We start from the raw sequence: 20,794 nt of genomic DNA, 5'->3' as shown, positions 1-20,794 counted from the left end.
AATTCCCATTTCCCATAGTAACAAATGGGCTGCCTCGCGCCGAGGGGTTAGTCCCCTGGGGGTTGAGATCCCTCCAGGTTAATCAAAAAAAAAAAAAAAAATAATAATAGTAGCTTATTGCTTACTGTTTTGATCACTATTGCTGGCGACTTGTAAACGAACAGTACCAAGATATAAGCACCTGAGCAAACGCTTAAAAGTGATCGTAAAAGCAGTGATATCAGAAAGCTAATTACAAGTTCTGTATTAAAAACAGCTTGTGAAGAATAAGAATCAGAAATTGTCAAAAAAAAGAAAGAATAAGAATCAGATCCAATATGCATGTGATGTAAATGCAAGTATGTGAGTCTTGCAATTAACACTATCCATCTATTATTATAAAGTAGTTTTCTTTTTTGATCAAAAATAAAGTAGTTTTCTTTTCTGTAAAGCTGTCAAGTCAGAAAATCGATTCCTATGCTCGCGACACGTGTCCCGCTTCCCCTGGAATCCATCTACCATTAAACAATCTAGGATTATAGGACTAATATTGCATCACTGTTATTATAGGAAATGTTTAGTTTATGACGAGACGACGTCAGAATCAATTGTTCACAACTTCATTTTCTGCTAATAAAACTTTTCTTTTTCCTCATGACAAAAACCCATTTATATATTTGAAGCTTTTTCAGATTTCAATTAATGAGTTTTAAATTGGGTTTGTTTCACTATCCACTCTGCTGTTATTAATTATCTCATCACTTAGTTACAAGTTAATAAAGCCGACCAAGCGAACTTAAAAACAACATAAACAATGAAAATAACATCAAAGTAAACATTAATAAATATCATAATCAAAAGGACTAATGATCAGCAGTTGATACAAAAAAAAAAACAAGTTTTACTACAATCTGTTTCTAAGAGTAAATAATAATCACAAGCCAATGTTACATGATCTAATCAAATTTTATCACCCAAAAAAATTATTTTCATCTCACCTTTGCACTCGCATATAACTTCTTACACTGATGATGACATCGCAAAGGATTGATATAAGCTTTCCACTAATCTGCGGTTTTGGCTACTCTCTTTTTTTTTTTTTGATAGCCAAAGTAGTAAGTCACTTATTGTTTAAGTAGAGATTGGCTCGTATGGGTATGAAAGCCAAGGGTGCTTGAGAGCCTCTGACGCAGAAGGACGCTTCTTTGGGTTTATCTCAAGAAGATGAGCCACAAAGTCTGTGAATCCTTGGTCTCCCATTGGTAGCCTATGTCTCAACGATGTTCTTTTAGGTATCAGGTACTCTAATCTGCTGCTTTCCTGCCAAAAATAAGAGAGCATGTTCTTCTTATTAGCATTCAGAGCTGCATGAGTTTTTTCAGAACCAAGGAATGTTCATTTAAGGTCACTGGACCCACTCACCTGGTTCCGCTCGTATAGCATTCTGTTTTTCGTAAAGTATTTGTGGGAATCACGCCCTTTCCTAAGCATTTCCTGATCTATAGATCCTATGATTCCCATAACCCTTGCAAGCAAACTCGCTGGAGAATCATTCTGGAAAAGAACCTGTAAAAAAATGACATAATTGATTCATTAGCAGTAATACTATGCTCTGATTAGCATTAGCACTGTTACTATGCACTTACGTTCCCCGTACATAGTTCAGCCAATATGCACCCAAGAGACCACACGTCTATCTTCTTATCATAAGGAAGTCCCAAAATGACTTCTGGTGCTCTATACGACCTCGACTGGACATAGGAGCATAGGTGATCAGTCTCGAAACAGCTGCTTCCGAGGTCAATGACTTTTATTTCACATCTGCTGTAGCTTTTCACCAATATGTTCTCAGGCTTCAAATCACAGTGTATAAGTCCGAGCCCATGTAGAAACTGAAGTGCTTCAAGGCATTGGATCGTGATTGACTGTAACAATAAACGGTCCAAAACAGATCAGGAAATAGGCTAGATATGTATAACTATGCTAAAAATGGTATATGATGAAGCGGTGGTGACTAACCTGCAATCGTGGCATTGTGAAATAGACTTCACCACCTGATTCTCTGTTAAATTTGTGGAACTCGTATAGGTTTGCCTTAAGTAGTTCACATACAATTAGCAAATGCTCCTGCAAAATACATCCAAGGAAACCATTATTTCAAACAATTCCAATAGACACACCATTATATAAAAGCTACTAAGGTTAAAATCAATGTTCAAGAAATGACTAGACCGCGACTAGACCAATTTTTTAATTAAAAAATTCAACATCGTTTCGTTTAAGTCCGATTTGCCAGATGCTTAGGCACTGCCTAGACCGATTTTTAGAGCACTGGCTAAAATTTTTGAAGACATAGACGCTAGTACAGAGATGAATGAGCAGCTTGCAGAGCTCAAAACATCAACCATATAGCAGAAAAAAACTATTAAATCTCCCCTAAAGTTACACAACTGGCTCTTATTGATATGCTCTAGCAGAATGCAACTGTGTAGCAGAGGCGTGATCACTTACTCGGTAATAAAAGTAATCATACAACCGGAGAAGATGGTATTTGTCAGCAGGATCATGCTTATTGACATACTTCAAAAGTTTAATCTCGTCAAGACTCTGGTCAAAGAAGTCTTTGTTGTTCTTTATGATTTTTATACAAACGTCCATTCCTGTCTGTAAGTCATGCGCTTGTATGGCTTTACTGAAGGCTGCTGATCCAAGGTACTCAGTCACATGGTAACGCCCAGCAATGACCGAATTTAAAACCACGTGAAAGTTCTTTTCCTCTTCAAAACCAGTTCTGAAAAATATATAAAATAAATAATAATAAGAAAGCAGCACCCAGCTATATTCCAAACCGAACTTAACCAAAAAATTCAAATTTTATTCAATTTAAACCACAAAATTTAACCAAAAACTTCGATAGAAAATTTTGAAACCGAACCGAAAAACGAATCAAATTTCTTTACAGTTATTTTAACCAACCCAAACTAACCGAATTCCGAACTAACCGAAGAAACCGAGCCCGCAGGCCTACTCTCTTAGACAGGAAATAAAACGAAATTACTGTGATAGTTCAAACCATAAAAGCTAGGGAGAGAGCTTACCTGTTTTTCCTATGCACAATCTTGAGGTTAAAGGTTTCAAACTCCTCCTCTTGTGCCTTAATTTGTCTAATTTGCTCTTGTACAGCCACTGCCTCTTCGTCATCAAGTGCTGTCGCATTGTCATCTTCACTCTCACTGCCATCATCTTCTTTATCAGCACGCTTTCTTTCTCCGCAAGCATAATTTGACAGAGACGAGGGAGATGACGAGTTTCTAGATTTTGCATTATCTTCTTTCACCGAAGAACTTGACGTATCACTGCTTTTCCGTCTCCAAGTAGCAACCATATCATCAGTAGCTGTTAAAGTATCTCTAATTACCGTTTTTTTATTGCCAAACTCAAAAACTCCATCGGTTTGAGTCTTCTTCACATGGAAACTTCCCCCTGAGTCTTCTTCACTTGCTTTCTGTTTATCTTTGTTCGGTACATCAATGTGTTTCTTATCCGACTCAGAGTAAACCCGTTTAAACCTGGATGATGATGATGATACAGCATCATGGTGATCACGAGGGTACTCAAAATCTCCCTCACTGCTCCCTCCAGCCAAACTTTCACGTATTTCGCTTCCGAAATCAGCTGCATCGCTGTTAATACCCACACCAATCGACCTGACTGAATCATGCTGATCATCATGAACAACATTCATGCCTTTCTTAGCTTCAAACCCTTGCCAAACAGGCTCATCACTTATCGAATCCAGCACCTCCTCATCCACCAGCTCCCCAATATACTGAGATATCAACTCATCCTTCTTGCTAGCTGGATAGATCTCTGAGACAGTAAGCCTTCGGTCACTTTCCGAAGAAACAGGTTCAACAACTTTGGCTAGAGGATACTGTTCGCCGGATATATAAGAAGAAGCCTCCTCTGCGTAAGACTGATCATCATCCTCGTCTTTGGTTGCATGATCAGGACTTCCGCGGGTGGTTGCTTTCTCATGATCACTTGGATAGTCAATTTCATGGGAAAGGAACCATGTCTCATCCTCAATAGGTTGTCTGACATAACCAATGTCGTCATCATCCTCATACTCATCGGAGTCCCAGTATTCATTACGGTAATCAACAGATTCACTCATGCCATCACCGATGGTAGCGAAGCCAGAAACAAGATCTGATGCATCTACATCCTCTGCTATTCCCTGACTTACTGAAAGCCAGTTTCCCCCAGCAGATTTTTTCCCACCTGTATGAACATCATTGGGAGATTAAAGACTTACTTTCACACTTCCAACTAAAATTTATAAGGTTAAGGAAAAACTAAAGAAAGTAGAAAGTGAAGCAAAATGGTTTTATAGAACTCAAAACAAAGAGGATAGTCTAGTTTAGGCATGCTGGTTCAGGTAGTTCGGTTTAACATAAATCTTACCGAATAAAAACCCTAAATAAAGTTCGTTTCGGTTAGTTGGTTTATGAAAATCCTACCAAAGTTTTTGATTTCAGTTAGATTTTCGTTTAGTTTTGTACAATTTCGGATAATTTTGGTTAAATTCGGTTAGTTCAGTTCGAAATTTAGTTAGTTTTCGGGTTTTTTGGTATGGTTTGGGTATAATTTTTTTAAGAGAAGAAAACCAAAGTAAACCTTTGCCGAACCGAAAACAGCTTTTTTAAGAAAACCTACCAAATCGAACCGAACTTCTAACCGAACTAACCAAAATTTCGGTTACCATAATCTAACCTGATGAGCTGATTTCTTGTCCAACGGGAACATCAAGGTACGAGCCAATGAGAAGAGACTCTCCATCACTGATCGGCCTTGAACCTGAACCATCACGCTCAAACTTCTCTTCACAGTAAAGACTCAGAGGATTGTCTTCAGACTTGAGCTTAACAGGAGGCAGTCTAGGAAACTCTTCCTTCCTTGCATCATAGACAAGCGGAAAACCTAAGCTGCTCACATTCTTGTCATCAAAAGTAGACTGAGTTTTACCAAAGAACAAAGCTCTCGCCACCTCACTCTCCTGCTCCTTGATCGCCGCCCTCACATCATTAACGTCTGCTGCCGCCTTTTTCTTTCCGTCTCTTTTGTCCGAGCTGGTGACCTGATGACTGTAACTAGTTGAGGCATCATTGCCTCTCGAAGTCTTCACAGAACTCTCTTTCATGTTCTCTGAGGTTGTATCTGCCACATCTTCAGTTCTTAAGCGAGTGCTATAGCTTTTTTCAATCGGCCTATCAATCTCATTTACTTTGGATCCGGAGTTCCCTTTACTAGTAGTGTTTCCAGACCATGAAGTAGTCTTATTGCCAAAGAAAACGATATCTTCACCAGTTTCCACTATTTTCTTATCAATATGCCTCGACTGTTCCAATGCATATGGATCCACCAAACTGCTACTACTAACATCATCAGTGCTTCGATAAGGGTCTAAGGTACCCTTACCTGAAGTAGTAAATTCAGCATCACCTGAATGTTCAGAGAACGTGAAGCTCATCTCCCTTGATATAACCTTCTTGCTAGCTTTCTCATCATTCTCCCATTTGATTACAGACCCATTATTGCCAGTCCCACAGTCAATCTCTTTCACAATCAGCTCCTTGGGGACTTGACTATCTCGAGAACCTTGATTACTGGCAGCCTTTGGTTTTGAACCTTTACTTGAATCTTTGTCCTCAAGGTTAAGATTCTCAAGAAACCTATTCAAGTCAGAAGGGTTGTTGTTGTTGAGCTCATTACGCAGAGCTTCCTCTGCTTTAGAGAAACGATTCTTCTTGAGAAACTCTAGGATCCCATCAACAGAGCTTTTGTCCGTCATTGTTGACCTTTTTAGCAAAGGGTAACAGGAGAAAGCACCTACCCTGTAACCAAAGATTAAACCTTTTTTTTATCTGTTCAGGTGTTTTCTGATGATACACAAATCAAATCAAGAATCAGGCAGAAAAAAAAAACAGATATGTCAGTCACATTATTAATAAGATTTTCTGCGGGACTCACGTTTGCTCCGATAAGCGCGAAGATCCTAAGGAATCATATGCTCTAAATAAGAAATCAAAGAGTCTGGAAAAACAGCTGGAGATCCAAAGAAGAAGAGGAAAGATAAAATTAAAAAGGCGTATATAAGGAGGGAGGTGGGGAGAGAGTGGATCCAACGAGAAATGAGAGTTCTGGTTACGCGAGAGGAGAAAATGTGCTTACAGATCAAACGAAGACGAAGCTATGTGTTTAGGTTTCGTTTGGATGTAATGATTTCGGACATTCACTTCGAATCATTAAAGATTCCTTAATTTTAAATAACTTAGATTAGGGTTCTTTTCTTTCTTTCTCCAATATTCTATTTTTATGAGATTCAAAATTGCAAATAAAAATTATTTTTTCATTTGTTGAAAGTGAAAATATATTTTATTTTTATACATATCAATTAGAGATACTGGAAAGCTAGAAGTTAAACTAGACAGCTGAATAAAACGTATCTAAAGATTTGAAAATAATTGCTTCAAGCTAATACAAACTACAAAACTAGTTTTTATTTGTGTCTGAACCATTTAGCGATTTAAATAAAAATTGCTTAAAAGCTAATATACATTTAAAAACTAGTATAAGTTAGTTTGAAAATATTTTAATCCTTCACAAAAGTCTGAGCTTAGACTATGCGTGGAAGAACATCATTTCATTTTTTGAAATTTACTTCTCTTTGGCACCTGAGATGACAATTCCATGTCTTATAATAAACTTGATATCGTGACTGAAAAACAAGGTTTTTTTGGCGATGATAAATTTTTTTTTTTGCGATGATCATTAATTCAGATATTAATTATACGTATTAGTCGGTCATTTCTACTGTCATACATTAACCACAAAGCCCAAAGAAAACTTGACAACTAGCTTGCGTAGAAGCATAAGATCTACATCTTTCACCTTAAGATATATTGAATGCAGAGACCAACAGATGTATGAGTTCTTGGATACAAAATAATATTTATATATATCTAAAGTGAACTCTTGTAAAGTATGTCTTTTTTTGACGACAACTCTTGTAAAGTATGCTAAAAGTAGAGTCAAAAGAAGCAAAAGTACTCTTCTTATAATAAAAATCAAAACCATTGATTGAGGCATGACCTTAAAGCAAATTGTCGAGTTGGGTTTGCAGATCCTGAATGGATATCATATTGATGTTGGCTTGTTCTTCTGCTGAGTACTCGGCTTTCAGCAAAGACTCCACTTGTGTATGAGCTTCCACTATATTTGTCCTTTAATTATATAAATTAAACATAATTTCTTAGTATTTAAACTAGAAAGAGAATTTGAACCAAGCACACATATGAAACAAGCCAAAGATAGTTTAGATGGTCTATATATGGACTTACTTGATCGGCTTGAAAAGTATGGTCCTTGTTGATGGATTCTGTAGGTAGAGTTTCATTTTTGCTAAAATCGGAAGCAGCTCTTGTTGTATTGCAGCATATACCTGGTGAAAGGAAAAAAAAAGTGATACAAAATCATCATTTCCCTGTGCTTACTATAATTAATTTAACTTCAGAACAACAAATGCATGTTTAAGGGATCCTTAGCACCTGTATTTGTTAGAACTAGAAATACTAATGAACATATATTTTAATATCAGGGCTCAGTAAAGGAAGTTGCGTCCAGGAGAGCTTAATGTGGAACAAGATATAGCTGACATACCTTCTGAACAAGTTCAGCCACCTTATCTGGAGTAGCGAAAGCTTGTTCCTTTAGCGGCTTAGCCATGACAGAGTCAACTTTTTGATTCTGAGTTCCACTGGATAGAGAAACTTTTATGGCTGTCACCTGCATACACACAACGTATAAACACAGCAAAGCTATTACGCTATTCCGTTACGAGAGAAGCCCCTTTAGATAATAGAGCCCCTCCTCTCATGATCAGTGCATTGCGTAACATAGACAAAGAAGATTTTAAAGTTTCTTGAAAATGAAACGGTGCAAGACTACTGGCTTGACTTTACATAGGACTTCCAGAATCTTTAGAAAACTTGAAAAAAGTTCCCCAGAAGACAGAGGAAAAGAGAAACCCACCTTGGTTACGAATGAAAGCATAGGATCCACAACTAGCTTAGTGACTGACATGATAAACTCCTCACAAGTTGTCTTAAGACATTTTTCTAGTTCCTGCAAAATTAAAGGGACATATGCATCATTCCCATTCATATAAAGGAATGCAAGGATCTACCATTGAAGAGCCATCCACGTAAGCAAGAAGCAAATCTGCAATTGATGGTGGGTGAAAGAGAAAATTACAAACCTTCTTGGCATCTATTTGGCTCTCCAAAACTCGAGGTGAAAGGGTCCTTGCTAGGGAGGTTGACCTAGACCAGTCAAAAAGTGAAGCTTGACCTCTAAGTATCCTCCTCAAGTGTTCCTAACCACATTTTATGAATAATATTAATTACTGGCGAAAGTTAACAAAGTCATCAGCAAAGAAAGAAACTGAAGGAGGAAAAAGATATGAAATCTGCACCAAAGTTAAGCATTCTCAAAGGCATAAAATAAGGTTTAGATCTATCATACAAAGTGGACCTGATTGTTGAAAAACTAACCAGTAAATGGGAGAAATCAAGCTCTTTGTGGGTGACTGAAAATTCTATGTCAAAAGGCGCAATCTGGAAACAAATATAAGTATCGTTAAAATATAACCATTGGCTATATAGCAAAATAAGCAAAGTAAAGATAGATCAGCCATAACCTGTTCCCTCAAGATAAGGAGATGCTTGATAAGGAACAGCTGACCATCCATTGTAGTTGATCGCTTAATAACAAGCTTGCTGGCTTTCTGTTGCACATTTGACAAAATAATGTGGACTTCGTAATTAAACAAACAAAAATAACTAAAGTATTACAGGAAAATGGCACATCTTAGATTAACTGATAATGTCAATGAAAATAAGGACAGCTGAAAAGGGATCAAACGTCAAGGTTACGAAAATCTGGTTTTCTAGCTTGCTTACTTGAATTGACAGAGAGCAAACTTCTACAGCTTCCTGTGGAACAGAAGAAATGGTCAGTTAGACAACTTTGCATGTCTTCTTTGACAGAATGAGAAGCAATAAAGCTACTGATCGGCAGTCTTACCTGTGCTAACCCAGTGAAGACTGTAGGCTCCAAGCAACGATATAGTTTAGATAGACAAGAGAGAGTCTTCTCCAGAGGTGGATACCAAGTCTTAAACACATCAGCGTTTTCATCATCCTGCACCGCAGAATATAAGTATACAACTAAAGATTACCAAACCATGGAAATAATCTGACACTGTATTTTACCCCGAGATTGGTATCAGATGTTGTATTAGGAGATCCCTCCAGCTTTGCAGGGTAATCCAGATCTTCGTACGAGGGAATATAATTTGCAATCTGCATAAGTAAGAAGGGGATTCAAACAGAGCAACTGAAGGAAAGCGAACTAAACAGGATAACATCGCCAAAACTAGCAAATTTCTCCACTTAAAAGTCGTTCAACATCAGATTTATAACGCAATTTCATCTTATCAGTAGGTGAGTCGTCTTACTGGGGACAACATATAAATTTCACTATTTCTACATAGACGCAGATGAAAATCAAGCTTGTGGAAGTAACGACAAGGGAGAGAGACAGTAACGAAATTGTAGGAAAACGATCTAAACATCTGCTTGTAAGGTAAAACGGCACCTCATCTCGAATATATGTTCTGGCACGAAAAGTCAATCTCTCGTTAACATCGGCTAAAATTCTTTGTAGTGTAGGCTGCAGTCCAGCCAGGGGTTCACTCTGTCTAGCGGACTGCTCTCCCAAGACTTCAACTTTAAGGATATGAACAAGCTCACAGAGAAGGTCAATATTTGCCTCGTGGATCAGTTTTGGGCGTAAAATGTCATATAAGTACGTAGACCTGTTCCGGAATCCAGCAATTATGATAAACTGTAAGCATCGCATAAAATTTAAGAAACGAAAAATAATCTGGATCACCTATGCAGTGCTTGCTCATATTTTCTATATCTTAAGACTTTCAAGAAGTCATATTCAGACTCGAGGAAAGTTGACTACAGTGTAGTGGATCCAACGACTACAATAACTACAGTTGGAAGCATAGCATAAGACATAACAAAGGAATCAATCTGGCTCAAACTAATTCAATCTGTATCAGCTGTTTATTTCTCAGTATAAAAGGCACCAAAAATCACTTTTAGGATTAAATTGCACAGAAACAGAGATGGTGAACATGGACAGCACGGATAAAAGCTTACAAAGGATCCACTAGAGGTGCCAGACTCGAAACTTCTTCTGATGATGCTGGAAAGAAATGAGTAAACAGTTGATACTCCATTTGACAAACCTGAAATTCATAAGGGAGAAGTCATGTGATACATTACTTTATGTTTTTGAAAACCAAAGCGATTAACAATCTCCACAATTTCAGTTGCTAAAGCTGATAATCCAGGCATTGTCTCTCTCGAAGACCCTTACACAGATTAACATCTATATTGACTTTCTATTCCCTATGATGATAGTCCTTTTCTACTAAACTGATACAACTCCTAGTATCCCTCATGAACTAAGAGAGGTATATCTTTTATTTTCAATCACATACCTGCATCAGATATGCACAACCAGATCTTGTCAAAGATGGCAATGCCTCCTTCTTGGAAAAATCAGATACTCGTTGGTGAACTATGCCTTTGACCTGATAATGTGAAACGAAAAATAAACAGGCGATTATTGTTACCAGAAGATAGAAACTAAATCATGTTGTAGATCCAGAAAATAAACTCACAAGAGAAAGCCGTTGTTCACAGTATAGTCTGTGGCATTCTGCAAGAATTTGAACATATTCCTTTCTTGCTGACCTACTCTCGATTTCCTCCAATACAGGTTTAAGCTGGACAAATATGTTCTCGATGTTCAATGTCATACGAAAGAAAATACCATGATGCCGTACTCTCAACACTAAAACTCACAAAATCGAAACTGAATATAAAAGCAAGTTTTCCTTTCTTTTATATAATATTGTAACCCTAGAAGTTTTGCACTTTAAAATGAAAAAAAAAACAAATCAAAAGATATTACCTCACTTGCAGCAGCCTTAAAGCGAACATATATAACAGATGCCTCGACACCCTCCGAGACAGATGCTTTGTTTCCATCTGTCCCGCGAAATGCTGCCTGAACCTGACAACAAATTTAACATGTCTCAAGAAAACTAGGCATAACTACACATTTTTATTAACTTTCCTAATTACAGGCATATAGTTCAATATATGTACATACACAGTCACCAGAACAAAATACATGATTTGCATAAGCTGTGCAAGACTAGATGCATGTTACAAGGAATAGTTACCTGGGAAGCAGCAGTTTTGAGCACTGCAAGGATGTAAGTTCGAATCATGCCCAAGGCGCGTGACTGTAAAATTATAAATGTTAGTCTTCTTTCATAACAGATGTTACAAGATAATTAGCTCCCCTATAAATTCTGGAAACAGTGTGTACATGCGCAAGAACTGTAAACCCAAGCGTTTCTCAGTGAGAGAGAAACATGGAGGAGAGACAGAGAGAGTGAGGGCTCTTTCGTAGTACCTGCAGCTGACGAAATTTGAGTAAATAAACACTTGACTCCGCATATTGTGGATTACTTTCGATGTACCTACAGAACCCAAGGTAAAAGAAGCATATTACAATCTTTTCACGGAAGCAAGACGAACTTCGGCATTCTTTTAGAAAATCGCCACGTAGTCATATTATTGTATGCAATATAATTTACTCACGATATGCACTCATCGAGCCGTTTCAGTAGTGGGAGAAAGTTAGAGTTTGATACATTCATATTTGGAGAGTAAAAGTTGGATGATATCTGCAACATAGAAAAAGGAAAACAAAAGTTAGAGCAATTGAACACCTTGTTGAGTATTTCTCCTAGATTTACAACAAGTATTCAGTGAGAAACATACACTATGAACTTAAGTTCCATGAATAGGCCAAGTTTTAAGTATATTCTATTAATGAGTAAAACTACTGTACAATCTCAGGCGGCTACACACGTATACACATATGCAAAAACTATGTTGGTAGGCCAGTATTTAAAATCTTACATTCTCCAATTCATCAAAATAGTTGAGCTTACTCCTTAGCGCTTCTGCGAACTCCATCAATTTCTGCTTCTCCATTAACTAGAAAAGGTGAAAGAAAGAGCTCAGAGAAGCAAACCATAATAATCACATATCTCAAGAAACTCTTGATCCGCCAAGATGGATTAAGCATAATTTCTTTGTTATTTTCAATATTTTTAGCAGGTTGAAGAAAATAACACGCAGTCATAAAAGAAAAAACGAAGACAATACCAGTCGGTCGCATGCATCATGAAGAGTTTTAGTCTTTGTTGTTACTGCTTGATGCTGAAGCTGTAGTTCATTAAATAGGTCGAGCGTTTCATCAACCTACAGAAACAGCTGGCTTATTATTTATTGGCCAGGTAAGGCCACAGCACTATACAAAACTTGGTGGAAAAAACCTGCCTGGTGAAGTATATCATCACAAGTCTGGATGCGGTCAGTTAAAGTATCGACATAGTGCCGATACTTTTCCTCTGTCTATGTCAAAAAAAAAAACAAATCAATTAGACACATACCAAGTAATGTCTCCCCCACTCTTAACCTCACTATCACTAACCTCAGACTTCATCGCTGATTCAAGATCAGTAAACCACTTGTAGAACTGTAGTAAAAAAAAATAACATACATCCGAAATGAAGAAGCATTAGTACTGACGCCCACAAAATACAAAATGCAACTTCTTTATCATCAAATCAGCTAAGCATGGTCTTTCTACCTGATTCGTATTAACCAAAACAGCCTCAATTGCTCCAGAATCTCCCAAGTGTGTATCCTCTACCGAGACAGATAAGCCATTCTCAGGTCGATGAACATTCTCATGCACCTAAAACCAAAAAAAACTAACACTGAATAACATTCCAGCAACCACAAACCAAAATAGATAACCTCAACACTCACGAGATTAGCAGGAAACGGCCGCTCAGCGACTGCGTGAGATAAAGAAACGATCGCTGCTTGCTGCTCCTCTGTCAAAGGAGCGCTCTGCAATCGAAAGGTAACCACATTACGAAACGGAAGATAAAGCATGTCAAAATCCACACTGTGAATCTCTGATATTCTCAGTTCATTCAGATCCAGACTTATCAATTGATCTAACGGCGGGATCTCGAGCTTAGGATGTCGCGATTACCTGTTCCCAAGTGGAAGCGAAATTGTAGCCTTTGGAGACGGCTCCAGATCTGGGAACGCTTGAAGACGATGCCGCCATATCTATGGCGATTCAGAGAGACGATCGATAGGCTCCTCCTGCGTATCGTTTACTCTTTAGCTTTGAGAATGTGTTCACTTGCTGTGCTGATTTGCGATCTAAGCGGAGTTACAGTTACGCGAACCAAAACGCTAGAAATAGAAAACGCTTTTCCGCGTTGGCGTTACCAAAAACAAACGCGATTAAGGAACGACCGTTTGATACTAGAGTGATGTCACACGTGTGCCGTCTTCAACAATATTTATCAGTTATTGCAAATTAGTCCTAAATTTCTATAACTTTTACATTTTGCCCCAAGGCTTCTAGATTGAAACTTTCACTTATGTATATCGTCTTCTCTTTAATCATATAGCACGTATTCGTGATGACTGACATATTTAGCCTAAGGAAGATATGTAGGCGTGATTATGAAACCAAATTACGAAAATTAAACGTAAACTGACATTAGCCCTGTTCAGGACACCGTCGTTGCTACTAGCGTTATCGTTGAAATTTAAAGCATGCATCTCAGAAAAAAATTTCCAAATTTGGACGCATCGATCATTTCAAGCTTTAGATTAAACATGCTGTGGGACGCTGGAATTAACGGTGACAGTCGCATCCACTTTTACGGTCGTTGCGGCAAACTACGATAATTAAATTTTCTTTCAAGATCGCTCATCTTGTCTCTGTCAAAGTGATATATTTTTGTTACTACCGCTGCTCCCGGCTGCTATGAAAAGAACAGACCTATTAGAGAGTACGGTTTACGGGGTAACATAACAAAAAGACTAGAGGGTGTATAAGTCGTGTCGAATGTCAATATGCATGCTTTTAATCTTCACCTGAATCCCATTATATTTACTTTTTAGTATTTTTTTGACCAAGGTTTAATTACTACCTTGAAATATATTTATTGGTGGCTGATAGCTACGCCCAACTTAATCATATCTATACTCCAACTTCCATTTCGTCTTTCCGTTATTATACTTCACCATTTGTCTACTATTATATTACACTGTGTTTCGTTACAATTTGCAAATAAAATACAAAGATACGTGCAAACATTTGTTTTCTTTCTAAAATAACTAACATGTAGCCGCGGGTTGTACAAATCCATGCATATTATTAACAAATAAATTATTTAGCTAGATTTCATTTAGTCTTGTAACTTACTTTTTTGTGTTAGTATATACAGTGAAAAAACGTTTGCTAGCCTACTAGGCTACTACTACAGATATTGATATATAGGAAGAAGAAACTGGATTATATTTTAAGTCATGGGTGAACATATAATATATTCACATAAGTTATAGTTTACAAGGAACTATATGTGAATGTGTATATAGGAGTTTTACTTGTGCATGATCATGACCGTAAGCGATATGTTTGAATAATGAATAGTCCGCTGATGTAATTGCATCTTTCTCTTCGTTACACGACATCTTTTGTTATAGTTAACCATAAAACCATCCTTTAGTTTTTCTTCCAAACTAATTAAGAACGCCGCCATAAATTTATATGATTGGTTTTCTTGGTAAGAGAATTATATGATTAGACATTTATGCATATCATTCAAAACTGATTGAGAACGTGTGGTGTGGATGCTTTAACCAACATTTGGTACATTTCACATTTGGCTCACAATTTGGTGGTTTTATACACCAAACATACATGTAATCGATCTAAAGTCTCGTACGTATACGGACTAAGAAGTTAAGCTTGAAATTTGGGACTTACATATGTATACATATACAGATATATATACTGCAAACGAGTTAACCCTAGGAAGCAGATTACTTTCCAACAGACAAAAAATCGAAGAAAGGAACATGACTTTCGTTTTTGTTGTCCGAGTCATTGGGATTGCTTTGGTCTGAATCTTGATCAATAACCTCGCTCTTGTTTGAACCCGTATCTACTTGTAGAAAATCGTAGAACTCGATAGGCTTTTTACTCTGATTTTCTGTTCAAAGAAAACAATTAAGATCAGAATTATAGTTAAAAAAAAAAAATCAGAACTATAAGTTATACTTTAGCAAAAAAAAAGAAGAATATAGTTTATGTAGGTTGTAACCATAGATGTATAAAGACAGAGATAAATTTAGCGTAATGAAGAAAACGATATGTACTATACTTAAACAAATGATATAATACTATACAACAAGAAAATAATATGTGTCACACAAAACTGAATTTTATCACAAAATTTGATCATGTTACACTTTCTCCCATTTCAAAATTTTTGAAACAAGTCAAATTTAAGGCAAAAAAAAAAAAAAATTTGGAACAAGTTTTACCAAAAAGAAAAATCTGGAACATGCATAAATTGTAGTCACCAATCATAGCAACAAACATATGAAGATGTAAACACACTTATATTTATATAAAAAAAAAATTTGAGGTTAATAATTACCTTTAGTATTTAAAGCAATCTTTCCGGTGAAAAACTCCTTGAGGAATTGAAGATGATTGATATGTGAGAATTGGTAAGGGTAATTAACAACGTCTCCAAGTATTCTCTTCCCATCACCAGAACCCATCATGGTTTGTTCAGTCGCCATTAAAGACGAAGTCATGGAGGGAAGAATACGAGGCTTGGAGGTTTGACGTGTGCGTCGAGCCATGATAACGTGCCAATGGTTCTTGACGGCGTTGTCAGTTCTTCCAGGGAAAAGCCTAGCGATGATGGACCACCTATTCCCGTGGATCCGGTGAGCAGCTAAGAGTCTTTCTTCTTCGTCTTCCGTGAAAGGGTTTCGGTTTATTCTTGGATCTAATTGATTAAACCATCTCAATCTACAGCTCTTACCTGCACATATAGAAGCATATAGTTAATTTTAAACCAATATATACATCTTTCAAACCCTAGTTTTGTGATAGTTCTACGACCAATCAACCCTAGAAGATAATTACCAGATCGACCAGGGAGCTTGAGTGCTATGGCGTTCCAATTATGAGGACCATATTGTTCGACCAGATCCTTGAGCTTCTCGTCTTCTGATGGTCTCCAATGGCCTCGACTACACATGATCTTTTTTCTTTCTTTGCACCGATCTATCAACTACCTAACACCTTTATCTCAAATGTACCGATTGAAACCAATACAAGAACAAAGAAGTATACTAAGAAAAGAAAACACACAGATGTTAACTATATGGAAACCCTAGGTTTTTTCTTGGGGAAAGGTTGGGGAAGATGGGTACGTGGGAACAAGAAGAAAAGTGAAGAGCAACCGCACGAATACATATATATATAGTCTATTATATAGTTTATTTATAAATATGAAGAAAGAAATAAAAATGCTGTAAAAAAAAAAGAAATAAAATAAATAATTCGTTAGAGAGTCGGGAGAGTTTGGACAGACCTCTCCACCGGCGACTGATGCCAACGTCTTCCCTAACCAACACGACACCCATTTTAAGTAATCTATCTACCTTTTCTCTTTTCTCTATTTTCTTTAGATCTTAATTAGTTAATAATATATACTGAATAAATATATATATGTATTATATATATGTTTTAGATATAAGGGTAGAGATTGCTTGGTGTGGACTGAATTTCGTTAACCTCTCAACGTCTCTTCGTATAGTATTAATAACTTCATGTTTTTCTCTAAGTTCTAACCTACACCCGCTACTTCAAGCCACCAATATTCATCTAAGTTTCTGTGTTCTTGGGCAAACTATGTACTTGCATATAATAAACATTGACAAAGACAAAATTATTGACATTCCAAACTGATAATTTTGTGAGTTTTGTTATTCCATTTTTTTATTCAAAGTAATTCATACAAGAACAAATTTCGATTATAAACTACAACATTTTGATAACTTTAGTTGCATGATTATAACAATAAATTATAAACTACAACATTTCGATATTCTATTTTTTTAATGCAAAGTAATACTTGCATACAATATTTTTTTCTTGAAATGTTACTTTAAAGTTGTTCATGTTCAAAAGTTAGCAAAAAAAAGTTGTTACTTTAAATGTGTGTTTATACATATACGATCTATGTTTTTCTTGTGTATTCTTATAAAGAAAAATCTTGAAATATTACATTAGATGGAGCATGAAATCTTTGTTATTCAATAATATGTGGATTCCAGCCAGCTACATATTGCCTTTGTTAGTTAATGAGTGATACTGCTGATTAAATGTTTAGAATACTTTCAAAAATAATTATTTATATATAAGTTCTTGATTCTATAAAGATATTGAAATTAAATCTGATAAAAATGAAAAAAAAAGGAGTTTGGTAACAATGTTGTGGACTTCTGATTAAATTGCAGGTCACATATATTCTTGATGGATAGGTTCTGATAACCTTTCAGACCTAATCAACGTTTTTTTTCTCCTAGCTAGCTTAATTCGAACTGATATAACGTGGACAGCATACAACTAACTTTTTTTTTTTTATCTAAAGTTGAATCATTCAGCTTTTTACCATCGCAGCCTTAACTAGTAAAAACACTGACTAGGATAATCGGATAGTTAGTCAATTTTAGTATTTTATGTCCTCTTGTAAATTGTTAGAGAGATGATGTCATACATTATTAATTTTTATGCAAAAATATCGAGAGTTAATGACGTCTTATGTGGTCAAACATTATGTCATAAAAATGAAAAAAAAGGGTCAAATATTTGGTCTCCAAGCATGTCTTAGTTTCTTTCTTGTCCAAAACGGAACTCTATAGGTTTCGTACTTTCAGGATTAAAAACAGCTTATCAGTTGCATTGAATGTTCCGTGGGGTTTCTATTCGAACATTTCTCAGTTTTGTATTATCATATTATTTATTCTTTAAACAAAGCCGAAACAATTGCTGGTAAAGTTAAGTAGGAAAAAAAAACAGAGTTAGTTGGGAAAGGAGCCATAACCAATTTCATTTGTTCTATTGTTAGTTAGGAGAGAAGCCTTCTTCAGTTTCAGACCTATCCTAACTAAACTAAACATGTTTTATTCAAGAAATACTCATACATCTAAACCGGATCCTGATTCCACTTAGCGATTAGTATACCAGATCGGTTTTCACTTTTAAACTGTACCAAATGTTGACAGAGACTCAAACCGACCAGGCGTTAACCAGAAACTGGTGAAACCTTTTTTACCTTATTAGCAGAACGATGAAGTCAACATTGTTCTAGCATCATATTGTTATAAAGAATCTCTCACATCAAAAGGAGCAGAATAGTTATGAATCATGAACAAAACAGACCTCTCCACGTTACATAATGTAATGCTAACCATCATACAAACATTCCATTTATGTACGCAAATAGTCAATACAATAACTTTAAAACATACCATGCGCTGTGAGAGCATTCCCAAAGAAACCAACATAACTATTAGACAACTGACCTTGATAAGCTCTCATTGCTTCTGAGAGAATGAATCTTTGGTCCAGAACTGGAGACAGTAATCAACGAAACTTAGCAAGATCATCATCTGGAAGAGCTCCTCCCAGAACATTTGCATCGCTGCCTCTATGACATATATGGTCAAACTGTTTTTTTCCAGTGCCCATCACTTCCCTCTGAGCTTTGTACTTTTCCTCTTCTCACTAAGCGCAAACCGCCTCGCCATACTATGATTATAAAACTTCTTCATATGCTCAGAAACCTTATGGATCACCTTGATGTTCCCAACCTCGGACAGACGCATCAAAAAAGAGTCAAACGCTCGATACGGCAGTTTCATCCCCTTGCTCACAACCTCCTCCAGAAGAAAACACGCCTCCTTCTCCCTCCCACAGTCAAAAAGCCCATTCACCATAGCACAGTAAGTCTCAACATCCTGACCACAGCCTCTCTCCTCCATCTCCCTCCACGTACTATACGCACCATCCGGATCCCCCATCTCGAAAAACATAGTTATCAGCATGTTATACGTCTGAACACTAGGCACACAACTTGTCTCAACCATCCTCTTATAAAGCTTAACCGCCTCACCGCTCTTCTTACTCTCACACAGCACCCTAAGAAAGCAGTTATAAGTGACTATATCAGGCGGATAGCCTTTACTACCCATCTCATCCAAGAACCTATACGCTTCCTCCACTTTCCCAGCGTTACACATCCCTTCAACCACATCCTTGTACGTCGACACGTCAGGAAGACACCCCATGGCTATCATCCGCCCTATCAGCTCAAAACATTCATCCTCCTTACCACTCTTCGCTAAAGCCACAATCATCAATGCGAAAGTCCTCGCCGTGGGGGCGGAAACAGCAGAGCCTTTAGTAACCATAAACTCAAACAGCTCAGCGGCCTCATCCACCATCCCCGCTTGACAAAAAGCATCAATCGCAGCACAGTAAGTGAAGTTCTCAGGCTTGTGTCCAGCTCCAATCATCTCCTCCATCAGCTTCATCGCCTTCTTGGGATCCCTAACTCTACAGCAACCAAAGAAGAGCACATTGTACGTACTCGCGTCGGGTTTGACTTTAAACCTCATCTTTCTAACCAAAGCTTCAGCTTCTTTGACAAGACCACACTTGCACAACGCGTCGAGAAGAAAGTTGAACGCGTTGATCTCAGGCTGCGTCTTGACTCTGATCCGTTTCCGTTTAGCGAACTTCTGAACGTGAGTCAAGTACCTCTCGCAGTACTTTCTGAGAATCTCTAGCATTACGTCTGCAGGTACGGATTCTTTGTTGTTTCGCTTCATGTAGTCGAGCATGTCGATCACGATCCTGAACTGTTTGTTCTTGTACTTGGTGCTCGACAAGATGTCGATCATCTCGTTGTAAGTGGACGGCTCGTGGGAGTAGTAATGGGCCTGGTGTCCGGCCCATGTGAAGAATCTAAAGGCCGTTTTTTCCTCGAATTGGAGCCTCTGGAGGATTTTGGAGACTATTGGGGTCGTTAAAACGACGCCGGTTTGGGATAGGGCCGTTTCGAGGTCGTCGTACGGGTTTGGGTTCGATGTTATGGCTTCGTGGAGGACTCCGACGGCGTGATTGGAGCCTTGTGTTCTCGCTTCGTGGAGGTTTGATCTTGGTGAGGATAACAGAGTCGTGGAGGAGGAGGATTGGGTCGAGATTGGGATCGGTTTTGGAGGGAAGGTTAAGAGATGAGAGAGAAGTGTGGACCTTTCTAGTGGTGGTGGTGGTGTTGATAGATGGAAGGAGGATGAAGAGCGGAGGATATAGGAGATCACCAGCCTTCGCATCATCGGAGAAATGAGGGTTGCAGTTAAAGACGCTGTAGGAGACGAAGCAGTGGAAAGGGACGGCGACGGAGAAGAGAGGCTTTCAAAGTTATTAGTGGCCTTCTTCTATTGGGCCTGTTACATTTTTTTTAAATCATATGGGCCTGTTACGTTTTTCAAAGACTATATACAAATGAAACGTAATTGGTACTTGGTAGGCATGCATAAATAAATACAAGAAAATAGATAAATAGGTGAAAAGTATATGAATAATTTCATTTTTCCTTTTTTATACGAAATATGCTTGTCCTTCCAAA

At 37.4% G+C, this 20,794-nt stretch overlaps 4 protein-coding genes across 4 annotated transcripts; all 4 read right to left on the bottom strand.

Annotated features, from left to right (window-relative positions):
• Nucleotides 1-800: 800 nt before the first annotated feature.
• LOC106406390 lies at nt 801-6,310 on the bottom strand. Its single transcript, XM_013847041.3, has 8 exons — nt 6,013-6,310; nt 4,756-5,876; nt 3,078-4,263; nt 2,491-2,770; nt 1,999-2,106; nt 1,626-1,904; nt 1,402-1,545; nt 801-1,299 (listed from the first exon to the last, which is right to left on the bottom strand). Exons 2-8 carry the CDS (start codon nt 5,831-5,833, stop codon nt 1,111-1,113), a joined length of 3,264 nt encoding a protein of 1,087 aa, XP_013702495.1. The 5' UTR covers nt 5,834-5,876; nt 6,013-6,310; the 3' UTR covers nt 801-1,110.
• A 611-nt stretch (nt 6,311-6,921) lies between these two features.
• LOC106406742 (conserved oligomeric Golgi complex subunit 3) lies at nt 6,922-13,517 on the bottom strand. The gene is made up of 25 exons (XM_013847464.3): nt 13,267-13,517; nt 13,035-13,118; nt 12,853-12,960; nt 12,694-12,738; nt 12,540-12,614; nt 12,366-12,461; nt 12,117-12,194; nt 11,793-11,878; nt 11,605-11,671; nt 11,369-11,431; nt 11,095-11,196; nt 10,802-10,906; nt 10,619-10,711; nt 10,275-10,363; nt 9,700-9,919; nt 9,315-9,404; nt 9,127-9,243; nt 9,003-9,035; nt 8,741-8,827; nt 8,595-8,657; nt 8,300-8,416; nt 8,074-8,166; nt 7,702-7,827; nt 7,383-7,483; nt 6,922-7,265 (listed from the first exon to the last, which is right to left on the bottom strand). Exons 1-25 carry the CDS (start codon nt 13,342-13,344, stop codon nt 7,136-7,138), a joined length of 2,346 nt encoding a protein of 781 aa, XP_013702918.1. The 5' UTR covers nt 13,345-13,517; the 3' UTR covers nt 6,922-7,135.
• A 1,388-nt stretch (nt 13,518-14,905) lies between these two features.
• Nucleotides 14,906-16,694, bottom strand: LOC106405162 (transcription factor MYB54). Its single transcript, XM_013845755.3, has 3 exons — nt 16,240-16,694; nt 15,740-16,135; nt 14,906-15,289 (listed from the first exon to the last, which is right to left on the bottom strand). The coding sequence occupies exons 1-3, from the start codon at nt 16,352-16,354 to the stop codon at nt 15,120-15,122; spliced, it is 681 nt and encodes a 226-aa protein (XP_013701209.1). The 5' UTR covers nt 16,355-16,694; the 3' UTR covers nt 14,906-15,119.
• A 1,758-nt stretch (nt 16,695-18,452) lies between these two features.
• Nucleotides 18,453-20,794, bottom strand: LOC106402762 (pentatricopeptide repeat-containing protein At1g73400, mitochondrial-like). The gene has a single exon (XM_013843550.3). It carries the CDS (start codon nt 20,499-20,501, stop codon nt 18,852-18,854), a length of 1,650 nt encoding a protein of 549 aa, XP_013699004.2. The 5' UTR covers nt 20,502-20,794; the 3' UTR covers nt 18,453-18,851.

This window comes from Brassica napus, chromosome C6 (genome assembly GCF_020379485.1).
Source record: "Brassica napus cultivar Da-Ae chromosome C6, Da-Ae, whole genome shotgun sequence".
NCBI lineage: Eukaryota > Viridiplantae > Streptophyta > Magnoliopsida > Brassicales > Brassicaceae > Brassica > Brassica napus.
The sequence above is the reverse complement of the archived record's forward strand: the minus strand, read 5'-3'. Positions and strand labels throughout refer to the sequence as shown.